This window comes from Gallinula chloropus, assembly GCF_964237585.1.
Source record: "Gallinula chloropus genome assembly, chromosome: 2".
NCBI lineage: Eukaryota > Metazoa > Chordata > Aves > Gruiformes > Rallidae > Gallinula > Gallinula chloropus.
Genome location: NC_140086.1, coordinates 107,619,799 through 107,637,441, shown reverse-complemented (window position 1 = coordinate 107,637,441; position 17,643 = coordinate 107,619,799). Strand labels below are relative to the sequence as shown.

At 41.4% G+C, this 17,643-nt stretch overlaps 1 protein-coding gene across 1 annotated transcript; it reads right to left on the bottom strand.

Moving 5' to 3' along the window:
- Positions 1-3,264: 3,264 nt before the first annotated feature.
- INHBA (inhibin subunit beta A) lies at positions 3,265-15,827 on the bottom strand (the record flags this gene model as incomplete). The annotated part of the gene is given in 3 exon segments (XM_084279891.1): positions 3,265-4,151; positions 15,040-15,509; positions 15,511-15,827. Coding segments are annotated over 3 exon segments (1,674 nt in total).
- Between the last annotated feature and the right edge of the window lie 1,816 nt (positions 15,828-17,643).

Here is a 17,643-nt window from a genome sequence, read left to right as displayed (position 1 = left end):
CACAGCAAAAAAGGAGCTTGAGATTCCCCCGGCTTACCTTTACTCATGTAAGTAGTTTTACTACTCTTGTAAGGAAACCAGTAGATGTCAAAGAACCTGCTGACACCAGTAAGGCTTCTGGGACAGTAAGCATCCAACTTTAGGCCAAGTCTAAAGCCCAGTGAAATAAAAGGTACTCTCCTCAACAGCTGTCACAGACTATGTCCCTGCTTCTGCTGTTCTAGAGCCTGGATCTACTACTAGAAAAATACAACAGTAATTCTGCCACTTGCTTCAAATGAAGCAGGGCCAGGAACTTGGTTTAAGTTATAAAGATAAATTAGTTGTGCATCTTTTTTTTTTTTTCTTTTTAAAATATTTTTCATTTTCCTACTAGCATTTGGTATCCCTCCCTTTCCCCAGGAAGAAAACATAAAAAAACCCAACAAACTTCTGCAAATAATTTAAATCAGAAAGCCTTGATATTTTACAGAATACTTTAGTGACAAATTTAGTGTTTACCCAATTTTATAGTTTTCTTAATTATTCTTTTTTTGCAAATTGCAAACAAGTCTGTAAAAAAAAATGCATTGTATAAAAAGTACATAAATGTATAACCCATTAGCTGTACTATGCAATCTAAATACTGTGGAATAAATTAGATAGAAAACTTAGCTATAAGCATGTATGTTGATATCTATTCAACGGAGGAAAGGGCTTTTTTATTTCTTTTCTTTTTTTCCTTTTTTTCTTTTTTTTCTTTTTTTCTTTTAAAATCTCTATAAATACATACAAACACAGACATGCGCCTGTGTGCACATACATATGCGCACACAGGGAACACCCACACACACATGCACACACAGTTTTGGCTGACAAAAAAAAGAAGGCCCTGATTACACTGTTTAAACATAGTTCTTGCCATGAAGGTGCTAACACGCTATCCCTAGCCAATGTGACCAGGTTAAATTGTGCTATCTTTTTTTTTTTCTTTTTTCTTTTTTTTTTTTAAGTTTTTTTTGGGTTTTGTTTCGGGTTTTTTTTTAATTCTTGCAGACCAGACTGTGCTCTCAACAAGATGGGGAGCCATGTTAGTGCTTCTTTCGTGAGAGGCAGTTCAAAGCCTGTCCTGTCAGAAGGCAGCTAACTGGGGCTTGGTCCTGTGAACCTGTGAGAGTCTGAAGCTTCAGGCGCAGGGACATCAAACTCAGTGTAAACAGGGCCTAAAGGTTTCTCTCATTCCCTCTTATCACCTTCCTCTACCCAAAGACAGATGTTGTAACGTTAACATTCTTTTAAATATGACAGCGATAGAAATATTTTATGAAAAAGAAAACCAAACTATCTACCTATGCCCTATGGGTTGGACCCTTCAGGTTAGGTGTTGACACTGAAAATTAGGTCTTACAGGTAACACACAAGCCCATTAAGATTTGCCATGCTAGAGGGTGGTGGTTGAGACAGCCAGTCTTTCACTGAAGATTGCATTTCGAACAGAAATCCTACCACAACTGCCATTTTCCGTATATTTGCAGGGACGATGGTGGGCAGGGCCCAAAGCTGCTTGCAATTTTACATCAAGACTTTCTAAGTGTACACCAGCACTTTAAGATTCTCTCACAGAAAGACCGTTTTAAATGTGTAGCCTCCCACTTGCTAGGAAGAAACAAACAACCTTTTAACATACTGTGCTTTGCACACAAACATTCGTTGTTTTAAGAACATTAAAGTGAAGCCAGAAGTGCTTATACCTTGTGTATACATACATATATACATACACAAATATATACATATGTATATGTATATCCTTTGTATAAAGTTGTTTCCCAACAATGCACAGTCGCTGTGCCTTGGGGACAAGTCTTAGTGTTGTATATGCAAAAGAGTACAGTTGTGCTCAGATGGACCTTGGAGCAACTTGGATCCAAATCCCAGGGCTTTTCTGGGCTTACTTCAAACAGCAATTTTCTGTTGAGGGCACTATTTGAATTTAACTGGTTAACAGGTATTCTAGCCTGAATGTAATCAACCCACTGACCCCTAATTCAAACCTTAACTTATTACAGGTTAATGGTACCAACCACAAACAGACTTTTTAGAGGCTCGCACAAATGTCTTTGGTGTATGTGTCTATTCATTTGAAGGTACAAAATAATAATAATTATTATAATAATAAAAATAGCTATTTTGTGTGCTGTAGCAGTTCTTGTATAGCTCACAATAAGTGCAGCTCTCAACCCCTCCCACACCCAACCACCCTCCCTTGCAAATAATTGTTAAATAAGGATTAGACAGGTCAGACACCATTGTAGTGCAAATAGTAAACGATTAAAAATTTTTTTTACAAAATATAGAAATGTTTGGCTCCAGTAACTGGACAAACATATTCCTTTCAAGTATCTCTCACTGAAGATTTTTTTAAAACAAGTTACTTCCATTTAAAAAAAAGTCTTTCTGTATTTTTTTTCTTTCTTTCGCAGGTAAACAGTTTCAAACCAACTAGGTTGCATAGTTCTAACGTTGTAAGCACCTTTACAAAGTGTAACTTTTATTCTTTCATTCGTTCTCTTTTTAGTCTGTTTTTTTCTTCGATTTTTTCTTTTTTCCTTTTTTCTTTATCTTTTTTTTTTGCAAATGTAGTGCAGAGGATGAAGGCATATGCACCTGCACAATGTTGTCCCTTTACCAATGTTGTGTGTTTATCTGTATAGTGTCTGTATGTATTGAGATATGTATACCAATACATAGCCACATATATACACACAAACACTACACACCAACTCAGTAAATTTGGAGGGGGGAAGTGCCAGTGAATGTAGTGTTCATACACATGGCTTTTCAAGGAATTTCAACGACATTTTGGACTTAGTCCAAATTGCTGCAGGTTGGATGAGTTGCTACCATGGCTTGAATTTGATTGGTAACTAAGGGAGGGAACATAACTCCCTTAGTAATAACTAATGTTTAATATACTATGTAATAAGATAAGGAGCATACTGAAAGGAAGGGGAAATCCCCAACCCATATTGCCAATCAGATGTATCTCATTCAAGCCCAGATTGATGAAGTTTTCTTCCTTTTTATAGCTGAAGTCCTTTCTGATCCTCCATAAGTCTTTCCCCTCGCCCTTCCCACCCCCTTTCCTCTCTCTCTTTTGTTTTCTCTTTTATTTCCGATGATTGTTTCATTCAAAAAAGGTTATGCCATGTCCAGTCTTTCCTCTTCTTGGGCCTTTGACACGTTTTCTTCTCACCTTAATGAGAAGAGTCTTGCGCACATATGCGTCTATGAACAGCCACATTCCTCCACAATCATATTCTGTATGTCTTTCTTAATGATGTTCTGGCCATCGTCGTAGTAGAGCATGGACATGGGCCGCAGCTTGGTGGGCACACAACATGACTTGAGGTTGGCAAAGGGGCTATGCCCCCGCATGCGGTAATGGTTGATGACAGTGGAGTGGAAAGATAGCGATGAACCAGATGTGCCTGCTATATGGCTGGGGCACTCTCCTTCGCAGTAGTTGGCATGATAACCTGTAGGTGCAATGATCCAGTCACTCCATCCGATGTCCTTGAAGCTGACAAAGAACTGCTTCTTGCAGCAGATGTTGACTTTGCCATCACACTCCAGGCCTCGCCTCCGCCGCCTGTGCTGGCGGTCCTCTGAGTGCCGGGCAAGCATCATCAAGAAGGGACGATGTGATTGCTCCTTCTCCTCTTCTCCTGTGAATTCTCCAGTTTCCTTATCTTTCCCTTCCCCGTCATCTTCCTTTTTCTTCTTCTTGCCCAGTAGCACCAGGCTGGCTCCAGTCTCTTGGCACAGGTCACAGGCAATCCGCACATCCAAAGAGCTCTTGCCTTGGTCCAGAAGTCTCTGGACACTGCTGGAGACAGGAAAGATGTGCCAAGTGCTCTTACGGGTGTCCACTGCCTTTTCCGAAATCAAAGTCTCACTCCTTTCACCTTTCAGCCCCCCGTCCTCCGTATCTTCTGCTCCTTCAGAGTTACCTTTTGGCTGCCGCTGCTGTTGAAACAGGCGGATGGTGACTTTCGTCCTGCTCCGGTTGGCCTTGGAGACCTTCAGGAAGAGCCACACTTCAGCACGTTCCACCACTGATAATTCACTGCCTTCCTTGGAAATCTCAAAGTGCAACATTTTCTTGGCTGTGCCTGATTTGGTAAATGGAAATAGACAGGAAGAACTTGTTAGAATGTCTGCATTCTGTTAAAGAGAATTCTGTTACTGTCACCACAGGCATGAAGTTCCTTTGGTTTCCTACTTGGGTTTTTAATTTTTTATAATTCTTCTGTTCTAACCTACCTTAACCTCCCCTCCACCCCCACCACTAGTTGTTTTCCAGTATCCTATCCTAACCAAAGCATTTTGTTACGGTAATGATATAGTCATTTATGTAAAGCAACTCATGGCAAACAAGCATCAGCAGCTGCTAAGAATTCATTTCCCTAAGCTGCCTTTATAATCATGTTTAGCTGAAAGGCAAAAAATGCTTTTGTGATGGCAGTCTATGACTGTATCTACTATAGGCACACAAATCTGCACCTGATAGCTGAAGTTAGGGAGTGAGCTCCAGCCCTGCCGATTCCTTGGCAATACTTCGGAAATTATGTGGGAAGGAGCTCTGCCCTTTCTCCTTCCATAAAATGCTATTCTTCATATGCATCTTAAAATGAGTTGTAAATGTCAATTGTTTCAAAAACAAAGAAATACTAAAATATGAGCCTCAGCTTTGAGAGGTTTGAAAAGTTATATTGTAAAGAATTGCAGAATTGCAGCAGGCAGACTCTTCATCCTGTGAGATGTTAGCTGTAGATCCTGTTCTTAATTTAACACACTGTACTCGCTGTGATTATAGTAATGGTGAACACACTGAGAAATGAGCTAAAGAACTGTATAATTATGGGGATGGTTCTCTGGCATAATTGTATCAACTTGCTGAGATGTCATGATGATGATTATGATGGTGAGGGGGTGTTTCTCTGATACAGAGCTCATATCCCTGGCAGAAGTTGGAATGAATAATGAGGGCTGTTTAATGATTTGATCACTAGAGCATGAAAAAGTTAAGAGAGAATGAATTAGCTGGGAGGTGGTGGTATTATTTTTTAAAGAGAGGCCCTTTTTTATTTCCCTGACAAAAGAAAAAGCCATGTTGGCATCTTTTCTTCTTTCTCAGCGTGGAGGCCAAGATGGGCTGTGGGTCACAGATTTTAAGTGTGCAGATATCTGACCTTAGTGAGACAGAAACAGTACTCATAATTACAAATTTCTCACTGATATTGTTCTTGAGCTACCCCTGGTTGTTGGTTCTCTGTGTACTGGTTCTTGTCAGGGAACCAGAACTTTATCACCACTCTAAAAAGGGCAAGTGGTGATAAAAATTAAGTATCTGGATGCACACAGGACAAATTGCTCTCACAGCAGCAAGGGTCCCTTTCTTGCTTCCCATTGCCACTCAACTCTACTGGTGTGGGCTTCCTGACCATCTCCCTGCACCCCTGTTCTCAGGTGAGACAGAAGTGGGGTGAAATCATGAGACATATATCTTCTATTCACTGGCAAATTCAAGAGTTCCTCATTTCTAAATTCTGTAGGCAGGCTGTGCTGCCCTTTGAGCTATCTGTTGGTTTCCTTCTCTGTGAAGTCCTGGCACTGACACACATTCAGCTTTCCCTGGTGGCATTCCCAGGTCAGAGAGACAGGCATTTCTGAATTGCAGTGGCCAAAGGGCATGGTGTTTTGGTTTTGTTTTCCCTCTGAGTGCAAGTGTGAAATTGTAGGCTTCAACTGTCACTGAGATAGGGCAACACATGGTTTGTGTCAACTACTTCTCACAGGCTTTGTTGATGCCAGTCTCCAATATAAGGTACTTTAGTTTCTCAGGGAGCTACACAAACCAGCAGAACTGTGCCTTAGGAAAGGAAGTAGCTCATCGAAAAGACAGAGCAAGCTGACCAGTGCTGTGAGGCCTGGTGGAGTTACTGGGTTTTTTTCAGTTTTTCCATTATTTTTCAAATAAAACTCATTCCTTAATGACTGAAAGTTTGTTAATCAGCTTGTACCAGCTAAGACTATTTTTTTTCCCTTTTCTGGAAATGAAACTATGGCAAAACTGCCAGCTGTGTTGGAGCAGCAGGGAGGTGATAGGCATTAATTCCACTCCTGCCTGGGTTCCAGAGCACGAGGAGATGTACAGAGACATTTCTCCAGTCCACAGGAAGTCTGCTCCAAGAGGCTGGTTGCCTTGTACCTATTACTACTTCTAAGGCTTCTGAGGACAATCCATCCATCCATCCATCCATCCATCCATCCATCCATCCATCCATCCATCCATCCATCCATCCATCCAGTAACTTCATTCCCCCTGACTCTTCAGCTTATCCCTTTCCTTAGTCGAGTCCCAGTAAACCCTGTCTGAGGGGAACCTGGACTTCAGGGGAACCTGAAAACAGGTGGCCAGCCAGGAGTGCATTACTGCCTGCAAGACTATCTACCCAACCCCTTCTGCTTGCTGTTCCTACCCAAGAAGAAATAGACCAAGCTACAGAAATTGTTCTGGCACCAGCAGACTCTTCCCAGCTGCTCTCCTTCCTCAGAGCCCAGACTGATGCAGAGAGTAGGCATATATTGCTGATATATTGCTGGGAAGCACACACTGAGTTCCTGAGGTACCGAGCAGAGCACAGAAAGTGGTTACGGTGTGAGGAGGGATCCTGTGCATGAGCAGATCAGCTGCACTGGGCACAACCATGGAAAACTGTCCCAGTCACATGGTCTGATGAAAGCAGCCAGGATGCGTAGGTCTGATTTGACAGGGGGAAGGAGCTGTATGGCCCATTTGATCAGAAAAGCCAGACAGCCCTGCAGAATAACCTAATGCTGTTAAGTGCTAATGCATGGTAATTCACACTTCGTTATTCCCATGCTAGTGGGAGTTGAAAATAGCTATGAAGTGACATATCTCCAACAGTAAATATTACCTTTTGCCCTGTCCAGAAGCGCAGCAAAGCAGCCACTCTATTTGGCAGATATTACACAAAAGAAACAGGACCTGAAGAACCTTCTTAATTATTCATCTGTTTCTGCATGTGGGAAAGTTGAATTTTTATTCAGTTGAATAGAATTTAATTCTTTTTTGCTAAAAATACTACAATAATATGGTGAAAGTACTCAAGTATTTGGTTTTTTCTTCACTTGAGGAAAGTGAGCTTGAGTAAGGTAGCCTAAGACATGTAGCTTAAGATGGGGATGGGATAACAGCCTCCCTGTACGTTGTTAGCTACAGTAACAGCCTCTCTGGACAGGGTTAGGGTTAGCTGCATTTTTACACACCAATGGTCAATTTGGTTTCTAAAGAGAAAAAAAGATGCAGGAAGCTTATATGACCCTAGTATTTTTGGACGAAACAAAACCCTGAGTCCCCAAACCTGCATAGCTAATAAAAGGTTTTACAGTGATTAAAAAAACTTTCCCTTTCACAGATCTTTTTTAGAAGGAGACTGGGAATGTTGCAAAGTTAGGGTTAAAAAGCATGCTTTCAAATTAGGAAAAAACCTAAAGCTTTTCTGAATTCTCTCCACATTCACAACTAGTTTGTTACGATCACACAGCCCAAATGGTATGAATCCTGCAGCCTTTATGAGGTCACTATGCTCAGACTAGCTCATTTTGAAATTAGAGTTTGGCCTGTGCTAAAACTGAATTTAGGTCTGGCCTGTTATGATTACACATTCACTTTATAACAGGATCTTTATTTCTAAAAGGTTCAGTGCTACAATAAAATAAATTCTTCAAGTGTTCTGAGACACACACACATGCACAAAAAAACCCCCACATCACCGTATTTCATTTTCCTCAAATATTTCTCAGGGATTTAGCAGTCTTTCCTTTTCGGTCTGAGTTAATGACCAAGTTCAAAGCTTTGGAGATACATAATGCTCATCTAACTGAAAAATAAAAAGGTGACCTTCCTGAAAGTTGGGGATGGTATCACTTGCATAATTACTTTGTTTATTCTCCTGTCCTGCCTTTTCATCTGCCACAGCTGATTTGCAAGGGTCTTTTTCCATTTCTAATCATCCTGCTCCTCCTGCCTGACTCCTGTGGAAAGGCCCACAGCCCAACGGCGGTAATGCCTTCATCACTTCCATGCTTGTATAAACGGCGATGTCAACAGTCTGGATTGTTATCATAGCAGAACGCGGCTGAAAAAGGAGACGGATTACTTTGGTCCCCCTTTGATTGCTTTGCCTCCTCTCCCCTTCCCAAAGCCTTAGAGAGGCCACCTCTCTGCATTGCTGCTGAGCAAAGCCCCTTACAGCAAGAGGGCTGTGACGCTGAGGGAGCAGTCTAGCAGTGCTAGTGACCGTGGCAAATGCTGTGAGAAATGGTTAAAAATACAAGACCTGAGAAGTAGTGCATATATGGTAAAAGGTTTAATGGAAGGAGTTACTGAATGGAAAGTGTAGCATCAGTATATATAGCATGAGAGTTTGCTCAAATCTGTTTTTCTCTTCAGCGGTGCTCACACACCTTTTTAGGAGAGAAAGCCGAACATGCAAGCAGAGGGGCGCCTGCACAGGTACCCTCTTCTCCACCCCTGGAAGTGCTGTCTGTTCAGGGCTCACACACGGAACCCTGTGCCCGATACCGGCTCCCAAGCGGCACTTGGCGACAGGCACAGTGAAGAAGAGGATGGAGGGACTGGCAAAGCCCTCGCAGGCCCAGGCGTGGGGGGACGGGTAGGGCCAGCCCTGCATGGGGCAGCTCTTGATGGGCTCACACAAGGGTGGACCCTTCCTCTGAGGCTGAGGATCCTTCCTTCAATACCGCTGGCTGTAACTATGCAGTTGAATCTCATTTATTTACAATTTGCAGCAGTATTCAAGATTGAGCCCTGTTAGTTCAAGCCGTGTACATATACTAGGTAGGGTCTAAGCTATACAATCGAGGGGATCTTTTCTCTTTTTTTTTGAGTAAAATGGTGAGATACTTGTGACTATTTTTAAACCAAATGCTGTTAAGCGATTAAGGCTGTTTTTTTCATGATGAAAGTGATTATCTTTCTGATGATATAATAAGACTTATTCTTTATTTCTCTTAATAGACAGTATTTAGTTTTTTCTTTGAAAAATGCTCACTGTCTAAGAAGGTGCTGTTACTTTAAATTTCCATGCTTCACCACTGCTTAATTTTGAACCGTTTTTACGTTATACTGTAAGTGAACTGTTTTTCCATACAAAGCAAGCTTTTTTTTCCTTTTTTAGTTGCTAACTTTACTACTGCCTATGTTTAGATTTGGGGGAATTTGTACTGCGTGCCAATCTGTAATTACATTCAAAAGCATCCTTCTCTCTACTTCTCATTTCTGTTCCCCAGGAGACAGAAAAAAATAGGTTACTAGAAAGGTTCCTCTAAAGAGAGTGAAGAGAAGAGCATGGTTATTGAGAGATAATTGCTCAAAATGTTTACTAATGAGTGACCACTAGAGTTAGATGAATTGTTCACAGCGCTGAACATATTCAGTGAATTTAGCACCTTTATCATCTGGCAATTATCCTCTAGGCAGACTGATTATTATAAATGTGTTATTACTGTGATTAGACAGTGGCCATTCCTGTGAACGCATTTCAGCCTATGGATCACTGGCAAATGATTTATTGGAACCTCACATGTGTCTGGTGATCCAGGTTGTGTACTTTCGTTCCTGCTCCCTGACCGCTCGACTGTTGCCTTTTACAAAGGGAAGAGCAATTATGACACAGATAACAAGTACCTTGTCTTTACGCTCACTAGGCTGCCAGAAAAAGGAGATTTTTGTTTTAAGAAAAAATAAACCAAAAAAGTAAGCCAGGAAAAAGAACTATTCCCCAAGCATTCGTGCGGGAAAAAGCAGCAGCAACCTTATTTAAATACCTTTTCTTGAAAAGTTAACCCAAAGGGGCAATGACAAGGTCATTCAGAATGTGAAATAATTCAGTTCTGGTGAACCCTGACTCTCCTCTGCTATTTTGTCAAGAGGAAAGCACTTTACATCCACAGCCTAGAGTTCTTTCCAAATTGAAAGCCCTTCCCCCACATGGCTTTAAATATTTAGAAACAAAAAAGGTGTTTGTTTAGTTGAAGTTTTTTGTTACTTGAGTTTTGTGTTTGTGTCTATAGTAACTCAAAGTTTAAGGTCACTTGCAACAATAACATGTTTCAAGGTAAAAAAAGTACCAAGTTATTGTCTTTCATAAAAGAGAGAGTAATTTTTTTAAATATTTTTGATAATTATAAATTCTGAAATTGAGTGCATCAGAAGCTGACAGTCTGTTTTCATTAAAATATTCAATTTGTATGCACTAAGGACCAAAATCCCAAGCCCACCGAAATGAATAGCAAAACTTCTAGTTGCTTCCAGTAGACTAAATCTATCTTGCAGAGCTCTTTTTCATTAGATGAGATTGCCTTTTCATACCCACACAGACATACCTAGGCACAAGAACTCCTCACCATGGACCGTTTGCATGTGTGCACACAGGAGAGCATGTGAATGCACCGATTCATATTGTAATGATGCGGGTACAGCTACATGGGTATGTATATAAGCATGTCTGCCTCACCATACCTGTACATCTGGACATACATACGCTTACACACACAGAGGCAAATGTATATTCTGATATTCCCAACTGCATTTGCATACAAAACTGTATGCATTTCTACACACAGAGATAGACACATACAGTACTTTCTCAGGTATCTTCTCCTACACTGGTTCCCGCCTTCTCAGATGCGTCTGTGCTTTCTCAAGTTGTTCTCAAACCAACCAACTTCCTTGAATTCTCACGTTTTGTTATAATGAAACACATTAATACAGAATAGCTTTTTCTTTTGAAAGTAACTTGCTGTCATTTGCTAAACTTGAAATCTTTGATACAGTATGCCAAAGGAAAAAAAGAAAGGAAAAAAAAAAAAAGCCACCACCCAATAAAACAAAACAAAACAAAAAAACAACCCAAGGGGAAATTGGCTTGTTTTCTAAAAGCCAAGAAGACTGCATTAAAAAAAGATGTGAGAAAATCAGCTCAGATGATGATTCACGGTCACATTTCTCAGTATCTTGTAAAAAATAATAATGATTATTTCTGGTCCCTCTAGATTTCCAGAACTTCAGCATCCATCAGTTTCTCTTTTTCCCCTTTGCCCGTTTCCTTCCTGAATTATTTTACTTACAGTCTTCCACTCCAGTGAATCTCTGCCTTTTAAATAAACTAGAAGAGAGAAACAAGAGCTCCACTCAGAGAAGCTACAGATAAGCATAAAGATCTCTGGGATTCAGGATCCAATTAGGTAAAATAGGAGCTTGCAGGAAGGTTGCCTTGCGTGGAGCAAAAAGACTTTGGATTGTGCCCTCTCGTGGCCGTTCTCCATTCAGCACGGGGACCTGGACCATTAAATACATTGGCTTTCAAAAGAAAATTGATGAAATGACTTAAAGAAGCTGTAAGTGACTCATCCTCTGAACTGCCAGCCTGGATGTATAGGAGAAAGCATTTATCTAGGAATAGGTGTGAGTGTGTATGTGAGTGTAGGTAGGCATCACATGATCAAAGCAGTTCACTTTAAATTCATTGTGAAGTGATACAAAAAGGTAAAAGGGGTCTAAAGAGCTGTCACACTTTTTTTTTTTTTTTCTTCCCCCCCCCCCCCGCCCCGACAATTCTCCTAACAATAAGCCTTTGGATTTCAGTATTTCCATCCAGTAATTCCTATCACCTTCTCGGGGGCTGATGTTAGCAACCCATTTCATTGGTAGTTTAGTTGCCAGGATCAAATTCACTTTGGCAAAATCCCAGGTCCACCTAATAAGCTATCTACTTAAAATAATGAAAGAGTTAGTAGCCAGCCATATTTTATGAGCATGGGGTATCCTGGTTATAGAACCTGTTGGATTTGTTTGTCACAAAATTATATGACCCCTCTCCTCAAAAGACTAATTTTAAGACCTTGAAGTAACCCACAGAGCTCTGGCACAGCTACCCTCATAGCAGAACTAATCAAGGTTAGTAATCTTAGTTTGATACGCAACTAGAAAATCATTTTCATGTTTTACTTGTAAGAGTGCCAAAGGACAGTAGGGTGCATTTGTAAACTTTTGCCCAATACTCGCAGTCATTAGTTTTGCAAAGATCTGCCTGGATTTGTTAGCTATGAAAACTACCTGCCAACTATTTTGCTGATTTCCTGGACATAACTACACCTGTGCTTCAGACAAGTTCGTCGCATTTAATTTCTCCTCTAATTGTCTGAAGCCTGTGCTCGCTTGAGTTTTGGTCTGTTTTAGAAAACAGCAGTCTCAAGCCAGAGTCACGTGCACAGAGGACTGTTTGTTCATTCACTCTGTTTCATTGTATGTCTGAGGATACGGCTGATGAAAGATGGAAATACTGTGTTTTTAGGAAGGCAAGTAGTAAATGTGGCTTCTGAAAAGTTGGGGGAATGGCTGGTTTGTGTCAAACCATACCCAAAGGAGCAAAAAGCCTAAAGCTTTATTTCTCTTTCCATAGACCTTTATTTGATACAATGTGAGATGTTTCCATTCATTTTCATTGATTTCCTATTGCCCTCTTTCGAAACAGAGCGAGTTTCACATTAGAAGTGGGAAGAACATTAACCTGGCTATGAGAGGAAAAGTTTATTCTCTTGCTTGGCATTTTAAACATATCCATACTGTTCCCAGTTCCCACAGAGTGAAAAGTGAGCACTGTCTGTGTGGCTACATTCTATTCCTGTCTTTTGAACTCATACTTCCCATATGACAGGTCACTTGCCGCCTTTGTGCCTCGGTTTCCTCAACAGGAAAAATAATGCTGCTTTGATATCTGAAATGCAATACTGCTAGTGCATAAGGGGAATATATCCCAGGTAGAGTTTACTTAAGCTGTTATAACACTGGCACCTGTAAAGCATGGTGGATCCTCTGATGCTAGCAAGGCACCAAATATGAATGGCTATAGATGAAAAACACGTTTTAGCAGTCTGAAGTTACTCCACACAGTGGGGTTATCATTCCCATTATAAGCCCAAATGCTAGAGCTCGATTTCTGGGTTGCTAGTTGCTCCTCCCTCCTCCCAAATGAAGTTGGAGAACAGCAGCGGGGAGGAAAGGGCATGGGAATACAGCGGACGTCCCCATCCTTCAGCTGCGCAACTCCATAGCATAACTATTAATTTTGTTAGCAGTAGTAGGACAATGCTATGTAAATCAAACTAAGTGACATGTTAGTGTTGGGTAGTTTGTGATGGGGGATTGGTGGCTGGACTATTGGCCAGCGTGTGGGCAATGGCATGATTTTTGCTGCTCACGTGAGCCCAAGAGCCAATGGCTTCAGGAGCCGCTCTCGGAGGGCGTCGTACTGAGTAGGCATATATCAAATTCCAAATTCCTTTGTGTCAGAGCTCAGGAGAGACAATAATGTGTTTACAAATGATTGGGACTCACACAGTGAAGAGAAAGCACTGCTCGTGCCATATGTGTTTCACTGTGCTCAGAGCGAGCTGCTGAAAACCAGGTGGGGAATCCGACTCATAGATAGCTTAGAGATTTCCTTGCTTTTAAAAACCCGTTTTTAAACTAACACTGAGCTGCCCCTGCTTCTAATGACCACTGGCACTGACACCTTCTGCTTGCTTTCTGAAGTGGAGGGGATGGAAAAACCGAAACGCCCGAGTTTTCATACTGAAAGGACAGGTAATGTGTATATTGAAAAGGACTCTAAAGGCAAGGGCTCCTTGTACAGTTGAAAATCGGATAGCCAGCAGGAATGTCTGCTCTTAAAAGCATGCACACTTCTTGTGCATGGCTTCCCTGCAAACAGAACATCTGAGTCAACAGGTTTTCAGGACTGGAAACTCTGAGTGTTGTCTTAATTGTTTATACTGCTGCAGCAAACTTTTAAACAAAAATGCTTGGAGTTCCTTTGCATACTTTGCCTACCATATGCTGTACCAAACAAAACAATGACATTCTTTTAAAACTGTCTTGGCAACAGGAAAAATGCTTTGGCTAGACAGCATCATAAAAAGTTGCTGTTAGTTAGATGATAGAGTTATTGCAAGATACTGCTATTGATGCATGTATAAACATACTCACATATCCTAACAGATAAATATTCATATACATTGAATTAAAATGGGTCTGGTCCTGTTCATGTAGGAACAAGACAGTAAAGTACAACTTTAGAGCTGTTTCCTATAAGCAGTTGATTTGAGTCTTAAGCCATTAGCAAATATCTATATTCTGAGCTCTGACTGTATAAGAGTTAGGGAAAACAGAACTGTGAAAGAGTTCAAAATACACCCTACCAAGGTTGCATGTTTTTTTGGCAGAAGCATTTTAAGAACAGAATCTTTCTTTCCAGTATGCAGAAGTCTGCATTACAAATTGGATCAGCTACAGCAACTTGTCCAGTTCTATTGAAGTCATCTGACAGTCCATGCAACTCTTTAGTGCCAAAGATGCTGTGTTACATTAAAAAAAAAAAAAACCCAAGCAAACCCTCTCACTTCTAAAAGATAAAGCTGCTTGATCTGGTTTTATAACTTGCAGTACATTTTTTACATGAAAGGGTTGTTTCTCAAGTAGTTTGCAGCTCACTTTGTCCTGATAAACTCCCCTAAAAGCTTCAGCCTTTTTTCTTTCTCCATCAGCTCTGCAACCGAGTACTTTACTGCAAGTACTCGGGCTTCACAGGCACAGTTTGGAGGACCCCACTGCAGCCTGACTTTCTGCTCAAGGTTGGTTAGAGAGCTTCCTCCCTGTGTGGCTGTCTGTGCTTAGCAAGTGTAAACTGTAGCCAAGACTAAGTCAGAAAAATCAAATTCCCTCAGAGTCCCGTTCCCCCCCCCCCCCCCCCATCCCATTCCTCCCTCTCCCTTCCCCCAAGTCTCATCCTATAACCTTGCAAGAAAACAGTATTGCTGAGGAGAAGAAAAGAAGTTAATTGCTGTTCTGGCACAAAGCATATTTTGTAGTTTTATTTTTCAAGCACTCACCTGATTCTGCAAAAGTGATGATTTCTGAGGTTTGTTCCACAACTTCATTCATTTCGGCTCTTCTTCCAACATCATCCTCTATTTCCACATAACCATCCTCTCCCACCTTTCCCACGTGGAGTTTTTTGATGGCATTGAAAAGTGCTGCCTTGGGCACCGGCTGGGTGATATTAGGTCTGTCCCTCAAGTGCAACATGTTCAGTATGTGCTTCTTTACTGCTTCCACCATCTCAGGCTGTGAGCTGGGCACATCCTTTGAGAGCGTGGCGAGGGCACATGATGGGCAGTCAGTGACTGAACTGTGCCCCTCGGATCCTGGGGTTGGGGAACTCCTCACTATAATCCAGCAAAGCACCAACAAAAATCCTCTCTTCCAAAGCAAAGGCATCCTGGCAGCAAAAGTTGTTGTGATTCCCTTTTTAAAAGGCCCTGCTTTTCCTCCCCCTTCACGCACAGTTTTTTTGGGGCTGGTTTGGTTTGTTTGTTTGTTTGTTTTTCCTTCTCTTCAGCAAATTCTCTGGAACAAGAACCAAAAGTTTTCTGTGAAGTTTTGTTTGCAGGTTCCCTCTCTGAATGCAATAATTGCTGTAGATGTTTGTGGCTGTCAGGGAGAAGAGTTCTGACTCTGTCTCAGAGTAGGAGAGAGACACAGAGAGAGGGAGAGAGAGAGAGAGGACGGATTGGCCTAAAGTGAGTGAGTGAATGAGAGAGGGAGGGAGTTTTGTCTGTGAGTAAAGGCTATGATTAGGAAGGGGGAGGAACAGGCAGGCTGGCTTCCTTATGCTCATTGCTCCCCTAACACACACCTCTCTTCAAATATCACTACTCGTGGTTTCTGCCCTCTCCCCCCGCCCCCCCAATCTCTTTTCATGCCTGTAAATTTGCTCCTTTTTTTTTCTTTTTTTTTTTTTTCCTCTCCATTTGACCCTCTTGGCTTCCCCCGGCTGTCATTCCCCCCCCCCCCCCCCCCGACACCCCACCTCCCCCCCCACTTTTTTTCCCCTCTTTTTTTTTTTTTGTTTTGTTTGTTTTATTCTGTCAACAGTATCACTGGCTTAACTAAAAAGAGGAAACATGAATGAATGAAAAGAGCGAAACCTTTTATTAATGAGCACCTTGCTCTTGGCCATGCCTGGTATTGTTAGGGATAGCAGGAGATGTTAAATAGCTTGTGAATAAGGTAGCAATGAGGGTAGAGGCTCTGAGTATTTTGAGCAGAACACTATTCTGCCTTGAGTAGAAGAGAAAAGATCTTTTCTGCTCACTTATAAATGCTGGAGGTTATCAACACTGGCAAGAGATCTGACGGGAGCAAAACAACGACGTTGTTTGGAGGGCTATGTAATACACGATACGATCTCCAGCTGCAGGCACGATCAGGCACAGAAAGCCTGAGCAGGAGTTGGTATGGCACATACCTGTGACATGCTAAGGTAGTGCCCTCACACCAGATATATCCCTATTTCGATGCTGGGCTGTGCCTAGAAGTTCTCAGGCAGATATATTTAGGCTTGGGGTTAATCCAGCAACGTCTGAAAAATGCTTTCAAGGTGAAAAGTGTTGTTACATGTCATCTGGCCAAATCATACTTGCCTGACTCAGGCAAATCCCTCATCGATGCCAATAATAATTCTGTCTGAGGGAAGGCTGAGTAAGATCTTCTACATTTGGCCCATTGTTATTAGAAGACATTTTTTGTTTCATTCATTCAAACCACACAGAGCAATCATAATATTAGAATAGGACGTGGGGAATGAAAAGCCATCTAAACTGCTGCTAGGAGCTGGAGTTTCAACCAGTGTTGGAAGACCCTTGCCAGTTTATGCCCGAGAGGGTTTTGCATTGCAGTGAAAAGGCATTCCCTGTGTCACTGCCATGGCTTTTTGTTGCCTTTACATTCTGTAGCCTGTCTGTTCTGTTCCTTATGTAGCGAGGGTGAAGTTAGCAGACTCCCTCTCAATGAACTTGATAATGGCAAATGAGAAAAGAACCGCCGATAGGCTCTAACTTTTGAGGTCCTTCCCCCCCCCCCCCCCCCCCCCGACTTTAACTCGTACAGATTTTCTTAGAATGGCTTCTACTTTTTATAGTATTTACCCCTTTTTCTTTTCCTTCCCTTCATTCTCTCTCTCTCTCACACCTCTGTCTTCTCAGGTGCACTTACCTCCTACCCAGCAAATATTCCACTTTCACTATATTGCCATCAATGATTGTATTTTAGTGGAAAGGAGTAATTTATAAATATAAGCATTGTAAAGTCTCTAATTTCCATGAGATGACTACAGGCACATGGGCTGAGAGACAGGCAAGGAATTATAGTTGGGGAAAATGAAACATACAGAAGTAATTGAACAATCAACCAAAGTTTTACAAATGTTATATATTGCAAGTCCTTTTCAATTAAGCCCTTTTATAAGTCTTTCACTGTTATAAGGCATCCACAGTACACCCTCATCTGTGTTTTACTGACCTCAGTTGCTATACTGTTATATACTGTTACACTTACGGGTCTGTCAGCATTATAAACCCTGCAGCCATTCTTATAAACACATCTTTGTAACACAAACCTCGCTATAATACATCTAAATTTCTTGGATCTTGTGA